The 18,718-nt window shown below is 57.4% G+C and overlaps 2 protein-coding genes across 7 annotated transcripts in view; one reads left to right on the forward strand and one right to left on the reverse strand.

Annotated features, from left to right (window-relative positions):
- The window catches only part of DRC1 (dynein regulatory complex subunit 1), a 40,520-nt gene extending 32,415 nt beyond the window's left edge, over nucleotides 1-8,105 (forward strand). Inside the window, exons 11-17 of one of the 3 annotated variants that reach the window (XM_028099524.2) lie at nucleotides 1,057-1,169; nucleotides 2,359-2,448; nucleotides 2,989-3,080; nucleotides 4,800-5,036; nucleotides 6,051-6,191; nucleotides 6,539-6,641; nucleotides 7,868-8,105. In XM_028099524.2, the coding sequence (XP_027955325.2) occupies nucleotides 1,057-1,169; nucleotides 2,359-2,448; nucleotides 2,989-3,080; nucleotides 4,800-5,036; nucleotides 6,051-6,191; nucleotides 6,539-6,641; nucleotides 7,868-7,924 (833 nt within the window). In that variant the 3' untranslated portion in view covers nucleotides 7,925-8,105. The remainder of the gene's footprint in view (nucleotides 1-1,056; nucleotides 1,170-2,358; nucleotides 2,449-2,988; nucleotides 3,081-4,799; nucleotides 5,037-6,050; nucleotides 6,192-6,538; nucleotides 6,642-7,867) is intronic. The other 2 variants (XM_088026167.1, XM_088026168.1) reach the window with 2 other exon arrangements.
- Nucleotides 8,106-9,411: 1,306 nt separating this feature from the next.
- OTOF (otoferlin) overlaps nucleotides 9,412-18,718 on the reverse strand; it is a 92,956-nt gene continuing 83,649 nt past the window's right edge. For all 4 annotated transcript variants that reach the window (XM_028099611.2, XM_028099609.2, XM_028099610.2 and 1 more), the window contains 14 exons: nucleotides 18,337-18,403; nucleotides 17,393-17,529; nucleotides 17,143-17,277; nucleotides 16,657-16,794; nucleotides 16,015-16,142; nucleotides 15,724-15,894; nucleotides 14,948-15,108; nucleotides 14,064-14,206; nucleotides 13,583-13,671; nucleotides 12,149-12,247; nucleotides 11,783-12,024; nucleotides 11,519-11,697; nucleotides 11,312-11,412; nucleotides 9,412-9,674 (listed from right to left, as the gene is read on the reverse strand). In XM_028099611.2, coding sequence (XP_027955412.2) covers nucleotides 9,494-9,674; nucleotides 11,312-11,412; nucleotides 11,519-11,697; nucleotides 11,783-12,024; nucleotides 12,149-12,247; nucleotides 13,583-13,671; nucleotides 14,064-14,206; nucleotides 14,948-15,108; nucleotides 15,724-15,894; nucleotides 16,015-16,142; nucleotides 16,657-16,794; nucleotides 17,143-17,277; nucleotides 17,393-17,529; nucleotides 18,337-18,403 — 1,971 coding nt within the window. In that variant the 3' untranslated portion in view covers nucleotides 9,412-9,493. The remainder of the gene's footprint in view (nucleotides 9,675-11,311; nucleotides 11,413-11,518; nucleotides 11,698-11,782; nucleotides 12,025-12,148; nucleotides 12,248-13,582; nucleotides 13,672-14,063; nucleotides 14,207-14,947; nucleotides 15,109-15,723; nucleotides 15,895-16,014; nucleotides 16,143-16,656; nucleotides 16,795-17,142; nucleotides 17,278-17,392; nucleotides 17,530-18,336; nucleotides 18,404-18,718) is intronic.

Here is an 18,718-nt window from a genome sequence, read left to right on the forward strand (position 1 = left end):
GCTGAAGGTGGACGCTTAACCATCTGAGCCACCCAGGCGCCCTAGACCCACTTTTTAAATGAGAGCATATGCTTTTCTCCATCTTGCTTTTTTCACTTACAAAGTATCCTGGAGGTCAGTCTATAGTAGTAAGAAGACACATTCTTCATGCCGTTTTTATTTGGTATTCTCTTGTGTGGCTGAGCTATAACTTATTCAGATAGTGTTCTGTTGGTGGCCACTTGGGATATTTCCGGGTTTTTGTTTGTTTGTTTTTTCTCTTACAAACATTGCTGCAACCAATAGCTCTGTGCATTTGTGTCTGCATATTTTTCCTGGCGAATTGTTGGGATAGATCCTTAAACGTGGGACTGCTGGATCAAAGGGTAAATGCCTCTGTAGTTTTGCTGGATATTGCTCCATACAGATGGGACCATTTTGCTTTCCACCAGCAAGATGGTATCTTGTACTTTTCCAAAATATCTTCATTTACATTATCTCATTTTATCTTTTGAACAACTAGTAAAACCTGGTAGGACAATGATTTTTTGTGACTATTTTCAGATGAGGTATATATAGTATAAAACATTTTTAAATTTCTAATTTTAATTAAAATGTTTGGCTCTTCCTATTAGCTACCAGTTCTTGCTGAGAAGTGAGGCCACCACTTGGACCACGGTTTAGTTGGCTACGTCTGATCTGCTGCTGGTTTAGAAACCACCTAGCAGATGTTCTAGATTGTTGTCTAAAGTGAGAATAAATAGGTTCATACTCTCCCTTCTGCTTCCTGGTCGTGGCTGGATTTTGAGTATGATGTTGGCAGGGAGATGAAATTTACAACAGCGAAGCGTTGTAGAATGGCAGAATTCTCCCGCTAGTCTCGTATCCAACCCCCAGCCTTCCTGGTTTTGCCACATACTAGGCTTTCTTCAGCCAAGGAGACTCCATAGGGCCTTACAGAGGCTTTTTAACAGGTAAATTTTCTCAAGGAAAGCGGTTTGTTGCTCAAAGTCAACAAAGCCAAGCAATGATCTCCCTTTTCTCTCCCACTCTCTCTTCTCTCTGCCTCATCTGCAGAAGAGGAGGAGACCGAGGAGGCTGCCTCGGAAGCAGAGTCTTACCTCGACCTGCCGAAGCAAATTTCCCCCAAAACTACCAGAAAGATCCTGATGCTCCTGTGTGACGAGTCGGTGAGGCCGGCTGCGTGGGGCTGCGCCGGAGGGACTCCTGGCCGGTGGCTCCCTGCCCTTGCTTCTCCCGTGCTGCTGTGGCCCAGGCTGGCCCGGCCAGGCAGGAGGGCACAAGCACTGAGCAGCAGAGCTGGGCTGGTTCACGAGAGGCCTGGCCTCAGAGCTGCCCCCGGCTGGCCAACGGGTCTTCCCTTAGTGGGTCAGCAAGGTGTGGGCCAAGTTGGCCCCCGGCTCCTGCTAATGAAAAAAAAAAAAAAAAAGCTGAGTCTGCAAGAGAAGGGGCACCAGTCTCCCCTCTGTGAACCCACCTGCCGAGTGGTGTGGCCACAGCTGACGTGGCCTTACCCTGGGAGCTCAGTTTGTGATTTCTCGGGGTGTGTCAGGCTTTGGATAGCTGTATACTGTATATTAGCAAGACCCACTGGATTTCATGTAAAGGGTGTTGGAGGTGGCTCAGCTAGGAGTTGAGGTGTTCTAGGAACATGACTGGTGCATGATCCTGCATTTCTGAGATGAGTCAAAGAGGTGTAGCCAGGACTGGCAGCTTCCCACCCCGTGGGACAGTTTTCTTAGGCCAAGAGCTGGCTCTTGTCCCTGAGGGCGGCTCCTGCTGAAAGAGGCAGTAGGCAGGTGCTCCCCTCCCCCCCTCCGGCCCTCTGCAGGCTTGCTGCCAGTGGCCACCTGTCACGCAGCCCTCCCCCAGGCCTTCCCAGCTCAGAGTGGGTGCTGGGCGCCCAGTGTCCCCACCCGCCGCCCACTTCCTGTGCACTGTGCCGGGATACGGTGTGCCCATCCCCCGCCATGCCTCCCTCCCTCTCCCCCAGCTCAGTGCCTGCCGCCCTGGTCTACAGATATTGGAGGGCTAGCCTCTGAGCAAAGTGACGTTGCGAGGGCGGGAATATGTGACTGGAGCAGGTCTGGGCGGCTCTGGGGAACTTAGCCCTTTGCCCAGGGGCTTTTGGGTGAGGTGAGCCAGCACCCTTCATCCATGATGAGTATTGGCTTTGTGTCCGGGAAGGGCTCTCAGGCATCCCAGGAAGGACTTCCTCTGGGGTCCTGCTGCCCAAAGTCTCATCCCCGGGGTCCTGCTCTGTGGAGTCATCGCTGATAGTTACACAGAGGTAGGCTGCAAACCCAGCACTCATTTCTGAAACCTGTCTCTGACTAGAGATGTCATTTTCCTTCCCAGGGTTTCCTCATAGAGAACAAGCTGCTGAGCCTTCTCCTTCCCCTGGAGAAGAACGAATGCTATCTGCTGAGGTTGGACGCCATTTTCTCAGTGAGTCCCATTGGGCTGAGTTGATGGGGTGGGGGCCTCATTCTATGCCAGCCTCCAGTGGACTGTTTTTCCAACATTGCCTTGGCCCTGGGAAGAGATACAGGTCTCCCAGGCTTCCCTGGCCTTGCTGTCACCTCCTTCCCTTTCCTCGTTCTCCATGCCCCAAATAGGCCACCAAGTCTCCCAGCCCCGACCCTTCCTCTACCAGCTTCTCTCTCATGGCCTGGCTCTCAGACTGTAGGTTCTCCCCTGCACCCCTAAACTCGGATGTGTGTCCAGCCTCCTCTAGCATTCTTATACCCCCCCCCCCCCCAGGCCTGTACAGAGCTGTTCCTGACTCTGAGCATTGTTTGTCTGCTCGGATGTGATCTCACTGTGCTTCCCTGGTGTTGAGTGGCCTCACTCTGGGCCATGGCAGGTGCTGGGGGTGTTCGGAGGAACAGCCAAACCTCCTGCTCTTAGGAGCTGAGGGTCTGGTAACTCTGGTAGCTGGTGGACTTCTGGCTGTGGTGTTTGAGCAATTCTCCTATTTTCCCCCAGGCCCTTGGAATTGAAAGTGAGGACGACTTGTATAAACTGGTGAATTTCTTCCTCAAATACCGAGTTTATCATTCACCCTCCAGTCAGGTAATGTGAAATGCAATAAAAAAGAGAGCATTTGAAATTCTGGAAGCTCCCAGAGGGCATTGCTGCCTTTCTATAATACTCGTGGAGAGATAGTGAGGGTTTCCTGTCAGAGATAGCTAACTTAGTGTTTCCCACACTATTACTTTTTCTATTTGCAAGGGAAAGAATGGCGGGGGATGGGAGGCTGTTCTCATACTAAGGCCAAAGTGTCTTTTCCTGGGCCCTTCCTCAAAGCCAGGCTTCAGCCCCTAGGAGCCCTGGGCCCACCAAGCTCTGAATATTTTGATCCTTACCACTTTCCTGCAAAGCAGGGCCCATCTGTAATACCCATCTTGATCGTAATGGACTATTCTGAAGAAGCCATCATGTTAAAAATATTATAAAGTTTTAATTTAAAAATTAAAAACTTGAATTAAAAAATGCGTTTCATATTGCTGGCTCCAGGGTGAGTATCCTCGTATGCTTCCGAAAAGAATTTTCTGGATGAACAAAACCCAGAAGCCGTAAAGGGGGAAAAATAGGATCTATTTGACTACATTAAAAAAGCAAAAAACAAAAAACAAAAAACCCCAAACCCTGTGGGGCAAAAATCACTATAAGCAAAGTTAAGATACAGATGACAGCTGGGGGGCGGGGGAAGGGAACGTTTTTAACTCATATCACATTTAAGGGCCCATTTCCTTAATATACAAAGAACTCATATAAACCAATAAGAAAAAGACCAACAGCTCAATGGAAAGGACGAGGGATATGAACAAAAAATCTCCTACAAGAGGCAATACGAGTAACTTTTAAACACATGAAAAGATAACCAGGCTTCTTATGATAAGAGAAGTGCAAATGCAAACTGTTCCAAATTCCATCTGCACCTGTCACGTGGGCAAGACTCTGCGAGTTGGATAACACGTGCTGACGGCCCAGGCGTGGGAACCAGACCCGCTCCTGTCGCTGCTGTGAGAGCCCATTGTCACCGCGTGCAGTGTGGGTGACAACACCGAATGCCCTGGCCCCTGCAATTCTTCCTGCAGCTATGTCTCAACACGATGAAAGGGTGTGTTTATTGTAGCTCATTGGTTTCCATGGCGCCTGAAATGGGAGAAGGTTGAAAACAACCTCTAATTCCATCATGAAAGGATCGATTACCTCATCAGTGGTGCATCGACACAGTGGGATACTATGCACCAGCAAAAAACAGACCAAAGCAGTTCTTTACATATTTTTTACGTGAAAATATCTCTAAGGTTTATTGGTCTGTGAAAAACGCCAAGTACAGAACTGTGCGGTAGAGTATCATTCGTGTGAAAACGGGAGGGAAGGCGTTGCTCGTATGGACAGAGGATTTCTTTGGAAGGATGCGGAAGACGTTGATGACGTTGGTTTCCCTCTGGGAGGTGAACTGAACTATGAGACAGGAGTAGGAGGAAGACTTTTAAATTAAAAAATTACAATGTAGTTTGTGATTTTTGATTAAAAAAGATATATAGTGCCAGCTTTAGGAATATCAATAAAATGAACACATATGAGCCCCGATTTAGAAATAGAAGATCAGCACTGTTTGGAAGCCCCCCGTGTGCCTCTCCCTGATCCTGCACTCTTTCACCATTTCTTCCTTCCTGTAAATGTGTCCCTTTGCATCTTTTCTATAACTTTCTGTAAACTTTTCTCCACTTTCTATCTGCCTGTCTTCAGACACTCATGCTTGCTCTGTCCCCCCCGATCCATAGTCACCCTTATGCCTTTCTCCAGCTCAACCCCTGGCATCTGTCACCTCCACAGGAGCAAACAAGCCTGTTGTCAGCGCTGGAGCCAGGAAAGCAGCCAGACCTCGAGGGACAGAAAGAGGAAAGCCTCGTGGAAGGGGAGCCGGAAGAGAAGGAGGCCCCCCCTTCTTCCAGGCTCATCCATCCCAACGATGTCCTCAAGATTCTGGAGGCCTTTGTCATGGGTCTAAAGAAACCCAGGTGTGGTGCTGGAGGGCTTGCCTGAGGCCCCGGGAAGGTGGGGGCCAAGCAGATGCTCGTGCGCGCGTGTGCAGAGGCTGGGGAGGGGGGAGGAGAGGGTGATGGGGGAGGGCTGGAGGAATCCGCGGACACGAAGGGAAGGAGGGGGTGTAGAAGCGATTTGCATTTTCTCATGCATCATTCATTCAGCGGTCAGTCACGGGGTCTGCTGTGCCCTGTGGAGGTCGCACCTTGTTAGCAGGACGATGGCCAGAGCGTAACAAGGTGTCCTGTTGCTCCGGGGAGGAAGTGGCCACCCCATCTGGCGTGTCCGAGAGGGCTTCAGGCACCCAAACTGGGTTTTGCTAAGTGGATAAGTGGGGGAAGGGCCATTTCAGGTGTCACAGTGTGGGGAAGGGTGTGTTCAAGAGGTGTGGCTGGTGTCAGGGTCTTCCGTGGGAAGTGTGGCCAGCGGGTGGTGGGGGGGCCAGATCTCAGAGAACCTTGCCCACTGTGTCCAAGACCTTTGTCTTTACCCTTGAGTGGACCGGAGCCAGAACATGGTCTTGAGCAGTAGGGGAGCCACACTTAGGCTTGCATTTTAGAAAGATTGCTTTGGTGGCAGGGAGGGGCTGGTGCTGGATGCAGGAGAGCAGCCGGGGGCTTTGTCCTGGTGGAGGTGATGATATCCTGGATCAAGGCTATCCTTGAGGGCAGCCGAATCTTGAGAGGGGTTTTAGATGCATTAGTGAAAGAAATGGACACAGTAAACTGGCCGAGAGAAGGGGTGGGGATAGAACTCCAGGGATGCTGTCACAAAGGCGACAATGGCACCAGGAATCGGGAACATTGATGATAGTCATGTGCCCTTTCAGAGAATCTGCCAGAAACCGATAGGCTGGCATAGCTGAGTGGGAAGGTGACCAGTGGGGATGCGGGCGTCTGTGAGGGGCGGGCTCTGTGGCTGGCACTGTGTGGGGGCCCCGGCGGGGGGGGGCAGATGGAGACGATGCGACGTTTGCTCTTAACCTTCAGGGACTCTTGGGCACCAGTGAAGTTGAAGTATGTGCGGGATAACTCGAAGGACTCTGAGTATTGGGAGGCCCTGACCACGGTTATCCCTGACACCACGCAAAACCTCTGGGACGCTCTGTACACAGCCCTGGAGAAATACCAGTAAGCCCACATGTCATTGCGCAGAAGGAGGGGGCCAGACAGGCAGTGGGGAAGGATCCTGCTTGCCAGGGCCACATTTGCCACCTCCCTGGTTTGGAGAGAAAAGCTGCCTTTGGAAGGAAAGCTCCCGCCAAAGGGGCCCGGGGCGTTGGGTGGCTGGCCCTGTGGCCCTGCCCTCCTGTTCTGTTCCTGCCCGCCTGGTTTGTTCAGGGCAGGAAGGTTGCGCTGGTGGGTGAGGCTTCTGGGCTCCTCTTCCGCCTCCCACCAGAACAGAAACCCAGAGATCCTGGCCTGGCGGAGAATGGAGGAGGATTCAGGGAGCCTCTAACTGATTTTTCTGCCCAAAGCCTCATCCTGACCCAGAGGGCCAAGCTGCTGATAGAAAACAACTCGCTGGAGCAGCAGAACACAGAGCTCCAGATGCTGCTTCAAAAGTATCTAGATTCCAAGGTGGGTGACAGGGAGCCTCCGAGGAGGGCAGGCAGGAGGCTGAGGGAGGCAGTGGGGCTCCTCTTAGGAAACGGGTCTCTTCCCTCACTAGAAGCAAGGGAGCGTTGAGATGTGACATAAAGTATCAACAGTCATACCTCCGGTTGGGACAGAATTATCAGGCAAGGGGGTGGACATTGCCTGAAGTCTCCTCCTGGACATCGTCTGGGCTATGATGGTGCCCCTCGGAAGCCATGGTTTTTGGTGCCTGCTCCTTGCTGGACTGTCCTCGGAAGCGGTGCCAAAGCCTGTGAAGGCATCACAGGCCGCAGGGCCCTTCCTCATGAAGTTTCTTCTTTGCTCCTAACCCCTCTGTGAAGCTGACAGGGCACAGGTGATTCTCCCAAAAAGGAGAATCAGAACTGGAAGCCTCTGTGCCGTGCCCAGAGCCCTGGGCTCTCCCCACTCTGCTGGCCAGGTTGTCCGGCCTGGGCTATGACATGGCGAGAGGAAGCTCCGAGTGAGACAGATAGTCCCTGGCCCCCACTCTTGATCACTCCAGTGTTGGTTGGGGCAACTTCCCCATGGCCTGCCGGAGAAGAAATCCCACAGTCTCTGCTCCAAAGGTTAGAATCCATTAAGTTGCTGGCTCAGCTCTGCTAGTGTGGAATCCTACACGTGGCACTGAGGCCGTGGGCCTTGACACACCGGGCTGAGGGTAGGTCCTCCGTCCCCAGCTGTGTGTGGGAGAGGTGACTGAGGCCAGCCACAAGCCCAGGAACGGGGAGTGTGGCCCTGCCGTGGTCGCAGGCCCCAGGCCACAGCTGAACAGAGGATGTGGTAAGCCTTGGTGTCGTGACAGACATGAGGGCTGTGTGGCCCACACTTTCGTCCATGCTGCTGCGCACAAGAGGATGGGGAGGTGCAGGGAAGGGCAGGGCTAGACCGGGGGCGGGATGCACAGGTGAACGGGAGACGGAGGACTTAGGAGAGTGGCTCGGAGCAGAAGGTTCGGAACGTTACCAGAGGTTAGCTAGCTGGAGCAGAAGCCAACCCAAAAGCCGTAGGACTTCTCTTCTGAAGGAAGGCAGAGTGTGGGCTTTCCCCAGCATCTGGAAGCACATGGGGAGGAAATGCTTGCAGAGTTGGAGCCCTGAGGAGAGCTAACACGTGCACCTGCCCCCCAGAGGTCATGAAGAAGGAGGGCCCTGGGAAAAATGGAATGACCTGTACTCTTTCTTTTCCAGATAAACTCTGAACTGCAAGTTCCACCAATTCGGGTGTTCCGGGCACCCACAAAATAGAGCTGGGCCTCGGAAGGCTGCCGTGTTAAGGTGCGTGCTGGTGCTGGTGCTGGCACGTTTCACCCGGGCACCTGCCTGGGGCCACTCTGGACTTTCCAGAGCTGCTGTGATAGGGCCTGTCAAAAGAAGGCCGAGCGGTTACCTGTATCCTGCCGTCATGATTAAAGTCTTTAAAAAGTTGTGGCTGAATCTCTCCAAAGAGCTCAGGTTCCCTGAGCTACTGGCCCTTGACCCCACCTCATGTCATGAGGAGACTTTGTCCCCACCTCAGACCGTGGTAGAACAGGCCTGTCACTGTGGGACTGAGCTTAGGCCAGTGGCATGGGATTCCCTTCTTGATTTTGGGGGCAATTGGTGGTCTATGAGTGGAAGCTGGAGCTTCTGGGGCTCTTGCAGGGTCTTTTTTTTTTTTTTAAGTAGGCTCCACGCCCAGTGTGGAGCTCAATGCGGGGCTTAAACTCGTAACCCTGAGATCAAGACCTGAGCTGAGATCAAGAATTGGATGCTAAGCAACTGAGCCTCCCACGTGCCCTGCGCTCTTAAGCCTTCAGACTGTCCTTGGGCCTGCAGGACCCTTTTGGTGAGCTTTTGGGGTCCCCGTTTCCATCTGGTATAGTGTGAGGCTCTTCCCCTGGGCAGCCTGGGCAGGTGGCCCAGTGCCTAAAGCCCTCCCTGAACCTTGGGCCACGAGGCTATCCAAAGGGGAAGAGCCAGAGGGGCCCAGCTGGTGCTGAGTTTGCCAACCTGTGCCCCTATACTGGTCCCCCCACTTGGCCAAATGCAGACTTCTCAGCTCAGTGTTTAATTCCTTTTATTAAGAGAAAAATCACCACTCAAGAAAGGAACAACAACCAACAGAAACCCAGCTCTCAGGGCAAGTACCCGCTCCCATCCTGGCCTCCATGAGGGCCTGGTAGGGCAGGCGGGCATGGGGGGCGGGGGGAGGCACCGGGGTTCACTCTCACTGCTCCTCATCTGGGCTTCTGAGCGCTGGACTGGGCAGAGGAAGCTCTGGGAAGCGATAAAAACCCACAGGCATGGCAGGGACGGGGCTTGAGCCCCCACCACGGCAGCTCCCTGGGCAGGAGGAGGCACTCGGGAGGGCCGCAGGGCGGAAGCAGCCACCTCCACACCCTTTGTGGGAAGGGTCTGGCCCACGTGTGCAGAACAAAGACGGGTGGTGTGGCTGCCCTCGCGAGATTCTGTGGGGGAGGGAGGGTGATGCTTTTTGCTTGTTCATTCTTTTTATAGCTCTGGCCACTGGCTAGTTCTCAGTTAATTCCATTAAAGCTTTACTCCTCCACTGGAAGGCCTTCGGGGAGGGTCTGGGGTGGCCTTACCCGAGCCAGGGGTGCCTCAGCCAAGAGGGGCAGGACCCCACTCCTTCTCACCCTTCCCACCCCACAGGCAGGGACCAGATGGGTGGCACGGGGCAAGCAACAGGCTTGGGGGGGAGGATGACCCGGCCCAGCAAGCAGGAGGTAGGCTTCGGGGACCTGAGGCCACAAGGGGGGACACTGGGCTTCCCAAGCTGCCCAGGGAGAGGAGCGGCCACCGGGCCATGGGGCTTCACGCCCCGAGCAGCTTCTTGACCATGTAGCCGGGGAGGCTGTAGAGGAAGAGGGCCAGCAGCAGCAGCCCGAGCAGTGCCAGCACGATCTTGATGAGGAGCCACTTGTACCGCGTGCAGATGAGGTACCTGATGGACTTGAGGGGGTTGAGGAACCAGACGAAGGCGGTGTCAGGCCGGCTGCGGGCGGAGGGGGAGCCGTGGTCAGGCAGTGGGCCTCTCAGCCTCTCCCCCTTTCTGAGAACACAAGCGTCGGTCCCCACCGGGCCCTGCCGAGGGTCTGAGGGGCCCCCGTGGGACACACGCGGCTCGCTGCCCTGCCTTCCGCACAGCCTCCCGGCCAGGAGGTGCTTCCTGTCGTCGGTGTTACGAAAACGGTAGGGTTTATAAGACGCCAAGACGGAAAATTCAAGTACTGAATAGGCGTTTTCATACTCCTGTCCCAGCAAGCCCCGGGGGACACAGACCGTGCATTCCAGAACCTTCGGGGCGGAGTGCGGCGCCAGCGCAGGGCACCTGGTTTCCAGGCCCAGCGGTGATGGGCAAGTGAGGCCCCTGTCTGAGCCTCAGTTTCCTTACTTACACAGCGGGGGTTAATGGCGGACGCTGCCTCCGCGGCTGGTGCGGGGCAGGGCGGGGAAGTGCACGCGCCGGGCGAGGCCCCCCGGCTCCCTAGGCTGCTCAGCAGATGGCACCTGCTAAGCTGGGGGGACGGGATGGAGACCCTGCCCGGGCCGCACGGTGGAAAACGGCTCCGGGCTGCGAGGTGGGGGCCGGTGGGAACTGGCGAGGCCTTGCTGGCGAGTCCTGGCCAAACCCTTCCCCATCCCCTGTCCACACGCCAACTGCTTTCTGCCGATGGCACTGGCTTAGAGTCTGTCATTCTGCCATGAGGACAGGAAGCGGTGTCCGGCCCAGAACGCCGGGTCAGCAACGTGAAAACCTAGGCTGGGTCTCAGCTCTGATCTGCTCGGTGACCTTGCCTCTCTCTGGCCCAGTCTGCACTCACGTACAACAGTCCCTTGGGTTCTGAGAGCCCAGGGGACTGTTTGGCGGCTCGGGAGTTGGCGTGTGCACGTGTGCATCCGTGTGTGTGCGCGTGTGCATGCGTGGGTGCCGCCTGCTGAAGCTCGTCGGCCTGCAGTCCAGAGGGACAAGTGGGGAGTCCCGGAGCCAGCAGGAGGCCAGGCCCAGGCCCCCCGGGGCCTTCTTGGGCGGGGGGGAAGCCGGCACCGAGCAGAGGGTGGGGGCGAGCAGGAGGGGCAGCAGGAGTGTGAGGAGCGGTACGTGTGCCACAGGAAGCAGCGGGCAGACTGGGGAGGGTTCAAGAACCCCAGGAAGCTCGCGTCTGGCCGGCCGCAGCGGCAACAGGGCAGAGGCAGCGTGGACAAAGGACCCGGAGGATGAAGGCTCAGGCTGTGGCAGGGGCCTTGCAGCCGGGGGGTGGGGGGTGGGGGGCGCCCCTGGGCTGAGTGTGTGCACTTCTGGGCGCCTCCCCTGCCAGCAGGGCCGCCTGGCACCCCGCGCTCCACGGCTGCCGCTGCTGGCTTCTGGCAAAAGTAGGAAGAGCATTAACTCTGCGAAACGGGGCCTTCCCTGGGAGAGGCGCCGCTTTCCTGCAAAGGTAGCCCCTGCTTTGGCTCAGAGGGAAGCATGGATTCCAGGGCGAAGCAGAGAGGAGAGGGGGCTGCCCTGCCCAGAAAGGGATAGAGGGCGCAGAGGTGCCTGCAGGGTGGGAGCAAGAAGGCCAGAAGCTTCTGGCCCCTCCTTCCTGTTCCCGTGGCCCCAGAGACCGGCGTGGCCGGCAGCACACTCACTTGGGTTTCTCTAGGGGGTCAGGTTCATTGCGGGCCAGGCCCACAGGATTCTTCTCTGCCTCCTCGGCTGTCAGTAGATGCAACTCTGCCTCCACCTTGCCCTGCAGAAGGGAACAGAAGGAGCCCAGTGCTCAGGCCGGGTGCCGGGCCCTCAGCACCCTAGCCGCGCCCAGCCCTGCCCTCTGCCCAAGGAGCCGTGGTCCCCACCGTGAGCTCGAATTCGTCATTCTCATTGCGGGCCAGGAGGGGCCACCAGCCTTTGACGCGCTTCTGCTTGAAGATGGAAACCAGGGGCACGTCCACCTCCCCCGTGGCCATCTCCATGGTGCACAGCTTGGCTGTCTTTGCGCCCCGAGGAAACCGGTTCAGGTCCAGCTCGATGGCCCCTGTGGCAGCCTTGGAGTCAGCTCTGATGACCTTCCCCGGGCTGGGCTCCCCCTGCCCGCTCCCCTTCCTTCCCCAGCCCTGCACCCAGGAAGTCGTCCGCGGAGAAGTGGTCGGCGTCCCAGATCTGCAGGGTGAGCCGCGCGGGCATCTTGTACTCCGTCTCGTCCCAGGAGAACATGGACTCCTTCTTGGAGATGACAATCTTTTCCTCAGCGGCCAGGTAGTCGAAGGGGAACAGGTAGCGCCAGTTGAAGTTGCCCTCGCCGGTGAGGGAGTGATAGTGGACATCTGTGTCCTGCTTGTCCTCCTGCTGGCCCTTCAGCCACCTGCCAGGTGCCACCGGCTCCAGAACGGGCGGCCACCTGCAGGGAGCCCCCTCCCTCCTCGCCTGCCTCCCAGGAAGGTGGGCTCAGCCCCCGCCCCGCCACAGCCCGGTGCCCTCTCACCCACCCCCGCACAAAGATGTCGCTGGACTTCTCCCCGGTGAAGAAGTCATCGTCCTCCAGGACCACCTCGTCCGTGTTCCACACGATGACGCGGAGCTCGTACCTGGGCAGGGGAGAGGCTGCCTCACAGTCTGGGGGTGGGGGCTGCCCCAGGGTCTTGGGGTGCAGATGGGGCAGGTAACCGAGGGGAGTCCTGGGGACTCGGGGAGCCAGGCTGAGGTGGAGAGAGCTGATTCAGGGAAGGGGGCGAGGACAGGGAGCTGAGGTGACAGGGGGATGTTGGGGCCCTGGGCGAGGGAGGGAGGGTCACGGGCCAGCACAGCTCCTGTGAGGAGAGCCCTAGGGGAAGCCTGTCTGGCCGGCTCGCCAGGACCCAGAGCACACTCCCGGACAGGGAGGCTGACCCAGGGCCGCTGCTGGGGGCTGCTGAACACGATCCCCGTCTCCAGAGGCCAGAAGACCCTCCAGCTCTAACACAAGGGCACATTTAAGCCCAGCAGCTGGCAGGGGACACCCACGGAATCTGGTTTCCTTTATGCCCTTATCCCCGAAGAGGATTTTTCCCCTTGAAGTGTAATTGTCATTGCAAATCGGTGGTTACATTTCAAACCATTAGGAGGAAGGTTGAGTCACCCCCTCCACGTCGCTTGGAGTGCTGCCCTCCCTGGAGGTAGGCCGTTACACCCTGACTACAAGTCCCGGGTGACACAATGGGGTGAGGTGTCCCCTAGTGGCCGGCCCTGGGACAGCACACTCGTGACCTCGGGCCTGGAGGCTACTCCAGGCAGAATTTGCTCTAGAATTGGAAGCACTCAGCGCAAAATGGAAATGTGGGACCCCTTGTTAAAAAATTAAGAATTTAAATATTGCCATCCTGAAATAAGAGTGGGGCCCCTCTGAGTGTGGGCGGGTCTGTGCTGCTTCTCCACCCAGGCAGTTGGCCCTGGTTCCAGGCCCTGAGGAGGTCAGAACTGGCAGCAACTCCATCCTGCCATTTTACAGATGGCAAAACTGAGGACCAGGGAGGCAACGTGACCTGGCCAGGGTCAAGTGGGAGAGGCCGGCGGCTCGGCCCCTGTCGGCTACTACCCTTGCACCTCACTCCTGCAAATCTCCTCGGCAGGGCTTACTGACAGCCTCGAGTGCGAGTGCGGACAACGCAGAGCTGGCTCAGGGGTAGTGGCCGCTGTGGGGATGACCGTCCACAGGAGGGCGCTGGCGAGTACGCATCGGCTCCCGGCCTCACCGACCGCACCCAGGGGTGTGGCTCTGACTCGGCCAAGCCCCCCCCCCCCCCCCCCCGCCCCAGGGCCAGCCCCACCGCCGGCTCCAAAGGTTGCTCCGATCCCGCGACCAGACCACAGGGGAAGCACCGCTAAGGTGTGGGTGATCCGAGCCTGGGGCCCCTACAGGAAGGCCGTGGAGGGGTGGGGCTCACTTCTTGGGCTTCCGGGGGGAGATGTCCAGAGGCGTCCCGGGGGCCGGCATGTCCATGGGGAACATGTCCACCCACAGCTCCAGGCGGCCCTGTGGAGGAGGGGGCGTGGCAGGTCTCCCCACGGACTCCCCTCTGCCCGGGAAGGCCAGCTCTCTTCTCCCGCCTCTCCCCCAACCTTTGTTCCCTCCGGACTCAGTTCACCGATTTTCATCCTTGGATGCCAGAATTCCTACGCCATCACCAATGGCCAATCACAGCTTCTAGGGGAGACAGCCCAGGGCTGCCCCTGAGCCGATGTGACTCGCTCAAAGCAAAGACACGTGCCACTGGTGTCGCTGTGAGGGGCCACGGGGGGGGGGAAGCGCCTGCCAGGCTTTGGGGAATGTGGTGAACAGTATGAGGATCCGTTTTTATGGACTCACGTTGGGACTCCCTGATCCCAGGTACCAAAGAACCTCAGATCTTGGCCTGCGAGCGTCACCTGCTCGATGCCTGGCTTGTCAGGGTTGAGCAGCGGCCGAGTCTCCACATGTTCGGGCACCAGGCGGCAGCCCACGCGGGGGATGTCCTCCCAGTGCCTCAGGGCACACAGCGCCACGTGCTCTTCTGTCGGCTTCCTCTGACCTGTGGGTGCGGGTGGGTCAGCGGCACACATGGCCTCAGAAGAACAGGAAACCTGTGCTGGGCTAGACTCAGGGGCACAAAGAGGCCCTGGAGCCATCACCTGTCCATCCTATTTCCTTTCTACTGTTGGGAAACTGAGGCACAGGGGGAGAACTGGCTTGCCCAAGTTCTCAGCTGCCCCATAGGGCCCAGCGAGACCTGTGTTCTTGGGTTTGCTCTGCCTGGGAAACCTGCCCAGAGAATCCCACTGGGCGGTGAGGGCAGGGAGGGCAGGAATCCACTTCCTGGCCCAGCACCCTGAAGGTGGCAAGAGTTCCTCAGCACACATATCTCCCTATTTTCTGGGAAGTGCCACATGGGCAAAGGAGTGGTGAGGGCCCAGGGCTTGGAGTCAGATCTGGGCCCACACCTCACTCTGCCTCTGAAGAGCCATGTGACTTTGGCCAAGTCACTGAAACACTTTGGGTCTCAGTGTCCTCATCTGCAGAATGGGCAGAACCTTTCTACCCCACAGGAATTCTGAGAGGGAGAGAGAAGACAAGTGGGCAAGTGCAATGTAGGATGGGGCAGAAGGGCAGAGGCTGGGCAGACAGGGGTGGGACTCTAGGCTGATGGGCAGAGGGTCTAAGGAGACCCCAGTCTAGGCCGCGAGGTCCTGCCACAGGGAAGTGTGGGTTCCTCTTGGCCTCCGCCCGCACCCCCCCCCCCCGCCCCCGGTGGCTGTGTCCAGAGCCCTGTTACCATTCTCATCCTCCATCTCAGAGGGCCCAGTGAAGACACAGTTGGACACCTTCACTCTCCCAGGGGGCCCAAAATGGGGGCCGTCCACCTTGTTCTCCTTGCAGAGGCGGGTCAGAATCTGGCTGGGCTTCATGGGGTCCCGCCAGATATTGTAGCCATGTCTGTGGGAGAGAGCACACAGGCTTCGTGGGGCTCAGGTGCGGCTGGGCCCATCCCCAGGTGGGAACTGGTTCCAGGCGGTTCTCGAAGTTGGCTGCTCCCCCGTGTCAACAAGTGGGCCCCACCTGAGACACTAGGGCTGCTGGAGGCTGATCCCTCCGACCCCAGGCTCCAGCCTCACATGCCCGGTGTCCAAGCATGAGCTTTCAGCCTCCCCCAGCAGAGCCCAACCCATTCCCCAACTGTGCCCTCTCCTCTGGTACTTTGAAGACTCCCATGAGGACACTGAAAGCCAGAGAGGGTAGGGATGTGACGAGAGTCACGCAGCCTGTCAGTGGCAGAGGCTGGCCAGATCCCCGTGGACTCTGTGGAGCAGTGCCGCCTCTCCTCCCAGCCCACGCTTCTCTCCTGCCCCAGCCTCCTCTGTCCTGGAATCCCCTGGCTCTCTCCTTGTCTTAGAAGCTGTGGTCTGCCCAGAGCCTGCAGGAAGGCGGCCTGGCCAGGGACAGAAACCGTTCTAGAGCCATCTTCCCAAATCACAATCTCTAATCTTGTCCTCAGAGTCAGGACGCAGCAGGTGCGCCCCGCCCCGCCCCGCCCCGCCCCGCCCCACGCACAGGGAGTAGGCCTGGGCGATGCCGCAGGTGGCGCGGTGCTTGCTGTAGAAGCGATTCTCCAGGTCGATCTTGGTTTCCCCAATGAGGTCGTCGGTGCCTACCAGATCCCAGTCATACACGGCCACCGTCAGCATGGATTCCATGGGGAAGGAGGCCTCGATGTCAAAGGACCTGGCGGGGTGGGGGTTAGAAGGGCTGAAGCTCAGGGTGGGGTAGGGTGGCTGGGGGGTGGGGCTGGGGAAGTCGGGGCGGGGCAGGAGTGGGGGCATGTGGGACACCAGGAGGCCTTACTTCCCAAAGACAGGGTTGAGCTGCTTGGAGATATAGTTCTCCTTGTCGCGGATGTCTGTCTTGCCCAGCCGGATGGCGATGTAGGGGTCGGCTTTGCCATTGATGTCTGCGGGGTGCAGGTCTGTGGCCTGGGATGGGGAAGGGGTGCTTCTGAGCAGGCTCCCCACACACCCTGCTCATCTTCCAGTGCCCTCACCCTCCTCCCTGATGGTCCCATGATGGCAGAGGGTGTGAGCGCTGGACCAGAGACAGGAGAATTGCTGTGTGACCCTGGGCAAGTCACTGCCTGTCTTGGGTCTTGGCTTCCTCCTCTATAAAAGACTAAGGGTGCCTGGGTGGCTCAGTTGGTGAAGCGTCTGCCCTTGGCGCAGGTCATGATCCTGGGGTCCTGGATCTAGCCCCAGGTCTGGCTCTCTGCTCAGCAGGGAGTCTGCTTCTCCCTCTCCCTCTGCCCCTCCCCTCTGCTCGTGCGCGCGCGCGCGCGCTCTCTCTCTCTCTCAAATAAATAAATAAAATCTTAAAAAAAAGAAAGGTGGGAACTAAACCAGATGACCTTTCTGGGGTCTCCCAGTGGGGGCTGTCACTTTGCAGCTGCTTTAGCTCCCCCTGGGCTACGGGGAGAGGATCTGAGGGGAGTCTTACCCTGACCACATAGACTCGGACCAGCACATTGATGGGGTCATTGCTGGGGATGCCCTGGAACATGCCATAGATGGGGTCATAGCCGGCTTCCTGGGACACGTCCTCTGGGAGTGGCACTTTGTACACGCAGAGGGAGCCCTGGGGCAAGGCAGGGGGGTCAGGGTGCAGTTCCCACAGGCATTCAAAACTGCACAGAGGGTCTGCACCCTGCTGCTCCGGGCCTTAACCCTTTAGTTGCTGGATCAGAGGGAAGCTCTGGGGTTCTGGAGGGAGGGGCCCGGGCAATGTTGAGGGTGGGGCACTCAGGGCAGATGCTCTTTTTTTTTTTTATCGGCATAGAAATACTGTCATATTTTACCAATCAGTGTAGCTCACAGTTCCACCTGACTGTCAGCCCTGGGCTCGGGGCTTGGGGTGGGGATAAGCACTGGCCGGGAAGGGTGGTGCCTCGGGGCTCAGGGCCTGGGCGCACGTCCTTCGCCTGACCTTGAACCGGCCCACGATGCGCTCCTCCTCCATGGAGCCATTCTCGTCATCGCCTGTCTTGCCCCGCAGCAGGTTGAAAGTATGCAGCCAGTCCTCAAAGTTGTCGAACTCGGACTCCAGTTCCTTGGGGTACACCTGAGCCAGGCCGGAGGGATGAGGCATGACCACTGGCCTCTGTCTCACCCCATCTGCCACCTGCTGCCCCAGGCAGGACCCCAGGCCCCTGCTGGGTCTGCTCCCAGACCCTCACCTTAAGCTCGTCAATCTTGGGTTTCTTCTTCTCAGGGGCCTCGGACCCCTGGCCGGCGCCGGGGCTCTGGGTTCTCTTTTTCTTCTCTTCCTTCGCGGCCTTTGTCTTCTCCTTGCTCTTCACCGGCCCCTTCGGGCCTGGCCAGAACCAGAAAAGGAGGCCCTGGTCAGTTTGGGGCAGAAATGATGGAGCAGGAAGTTCTGGGTTGCAGACCCAGATCCACTGCTAACTTATTTTGCTAATTGGACTTCTCAGGGCTCTGTGTACTCATCTGTAAACCGCAGACAATACTTCCTGGCATGCCTGCCTCACACGGGTGCAGGGCACCCAGAAAGCCACCCTGGGACCGTGTACAGACTGCTGTCACGCCCTCTGGGCCAGCAGAGCAGGGAAGGAGCCTGGGTTTGAGTCAGGAGGCCGGAGCTGCACAGCCCTGCGTCAGCTCACTCTCCTCTCTGGCCTCAAAGTCTGTCAATTCAGAGGGCTGTTCTCTATCAGCATTTCCCACACTACAGTCAGTGGAACACCAGCTGTAGATGTTCTTGGAATGTTTTAGAAAAAAGGGTACATGGTGGTCAGATAAGCTGGGGAAATATTTTATATCATATCTTCCATTTAGAGACTTATACTAACATTTGCATATTAAAGGCACTGGGAAGTCCTGTGCCAAAAGACCTGTTTACTCCATTTGACCAAAGAATCCTCTTTCCCTCTGGAATAGCCATTAACAGGGTTCCATGGAAAAGGTCTGGAAAATGCTGGAGCTCTGGGCTCCCTTCCAGCTCTGATGTTCTGCAGTTCTAAATGTCTGTTCCTCACTGTGGCTGCTGAACTGGTCCGAGCACAGGCCACTCCAGATGAGGGCCTACGCCTGCCCCTGGTGCCCAGAGATGGCTGGTGATAGGCGGGGACCCCCCCCCCACTCTGGCAGGTCCCAGGCTCACCCTCAGTGTTGTCCACCTCCTCCTTCTCGTCCAAGTCAATGCCTGAGGCCTCTTGCTGTCGAAGTTGCTGCCAAAAGGGGTGAAGAGGAGGGAAGGTGGGCTTCCTGGGGAGGGGTCTTTTGACCCCACACTGTGGTCTCAGACCAGTGTTAAATACTTAGAAACAGAAACTCTCTTCAGGCACCTGAGTGGCTCAGTTGGTTAAGCGTCTGCCTTCGGCTCAGGTCACGATCGATCTCGGGGTTCTGGGATTGAGTCTTGGGGTCCTGGGATCAAGCCCCGTGTCTGGCTCCCTGCTCAGCGGGGAACTTGCTTCTCCCTCTCCCTCTGCCCCGCCCCCTGGCTCATGCTCTCTCTCTCTCTCTCTCTCAAATAAATAACT

The sequence above is a fragment of the Eumetopias jubatus genome, unplaced genomic scaffold, assembly GCF_037043125.1.
Source record: "Eumetopias jubatus isolate StellerSeaLion01/CBP00866 unplaced genomic scaffold, mEumJub1_p1.0 scaffold_9, whole genome shotgun sequence".
NCBI lineage: Eukaryota > Metazoa > Chordata > Mammalia > Carnivora > Otariidae > Eumetopias > Eumetopias jubatus.